We start from the raw sequence: 545 nt of genomic DNA, 5'->3' as shown, positions 1-545 counted from the left end.
ATACATGTGTTACATTATGATTCACACATGTGTTGGGACATAATTTTACACCACAGGGAGTCAGGAGGTTAGTTATTTGCTGCAGGATTCTTAGCTTCTTCTTTACTCTTATAGCCGTTTGTATAGCTAGTCCCTTAGTTTATGGTCACTGGTAACCGCAATATCTTGATAGTGGGGGGGCGCACAACGATGATGCCATTAAATATCGAGGGGCAATGATTAGATTCTTCCTTGCTGGATATGGTCATTGCCTGGCAATTATATGGCATAAATACTACTCACCAATCGTCAGTCTGAACCTGGATACTATCTAGGTCCTGCTGTATCCGGATATGGCTTGCTTCAGTATTTCAGGAATTGTGAACATTGACGAATGCATATTGTTCCATTTCTGATCTTTTGATGGAGACATCATCATTGATGAAACAGGCGAAACTGACTGGCCTAGGAAACTACCCTGAGGAACACTCTCAGAGATGTCCTGGAACTGAAATGACTGACTGCCAACAACCACAACCATTTGCCTTTGTGCCAGGCATATTTCA

General features: G+C 42.2%; 1 protein-coding gene across 1 annotated transcript in view; it reads right to left on the bottom strand.

The window, feature by feature from the left end:
• Nucleotides 1-306: 306 nt before the first annotated feature.
• Nucleotides 307-545, bottom strand: part of LOC122550323 (disco-interacting protein 2 homolog C-like) — a 560,369-nt gene continuing 560,130 nt past the window's right edge. Inside the window, exon 36 of the mRNA XM_043691048.1 lies at nucleotides 307-320. Within this exon, the coding sequence (XP_043546983.1) occupies nucleotides 307-320 (14 nt within the window). The remainder of the gene's footprint in view (nucleotides 321-545) is intronic.

The sequence above is a fragment of the Chiloscyllium plagiosum genome, chromosome 5 (assembly GCF_004010195.1).
Source record: "Chiloscyllium plagiosum isolate BGI_BamShark_2017 chromosome 5, ASM401019v2, whole genome shotgun sequence".
NCBI lineage: Eukaryota > Metazoa > Chordata > Chondrichthyes > Orectolobiformes > Hemiscylliidae > Chiloscyllium > Chiloscyllium plagiosum.
The sequence above is the reverse complement of the archived record's forward strand: the minus strand, read 5'-3'. Positions and strand labels throughout refer to the sequence as shown.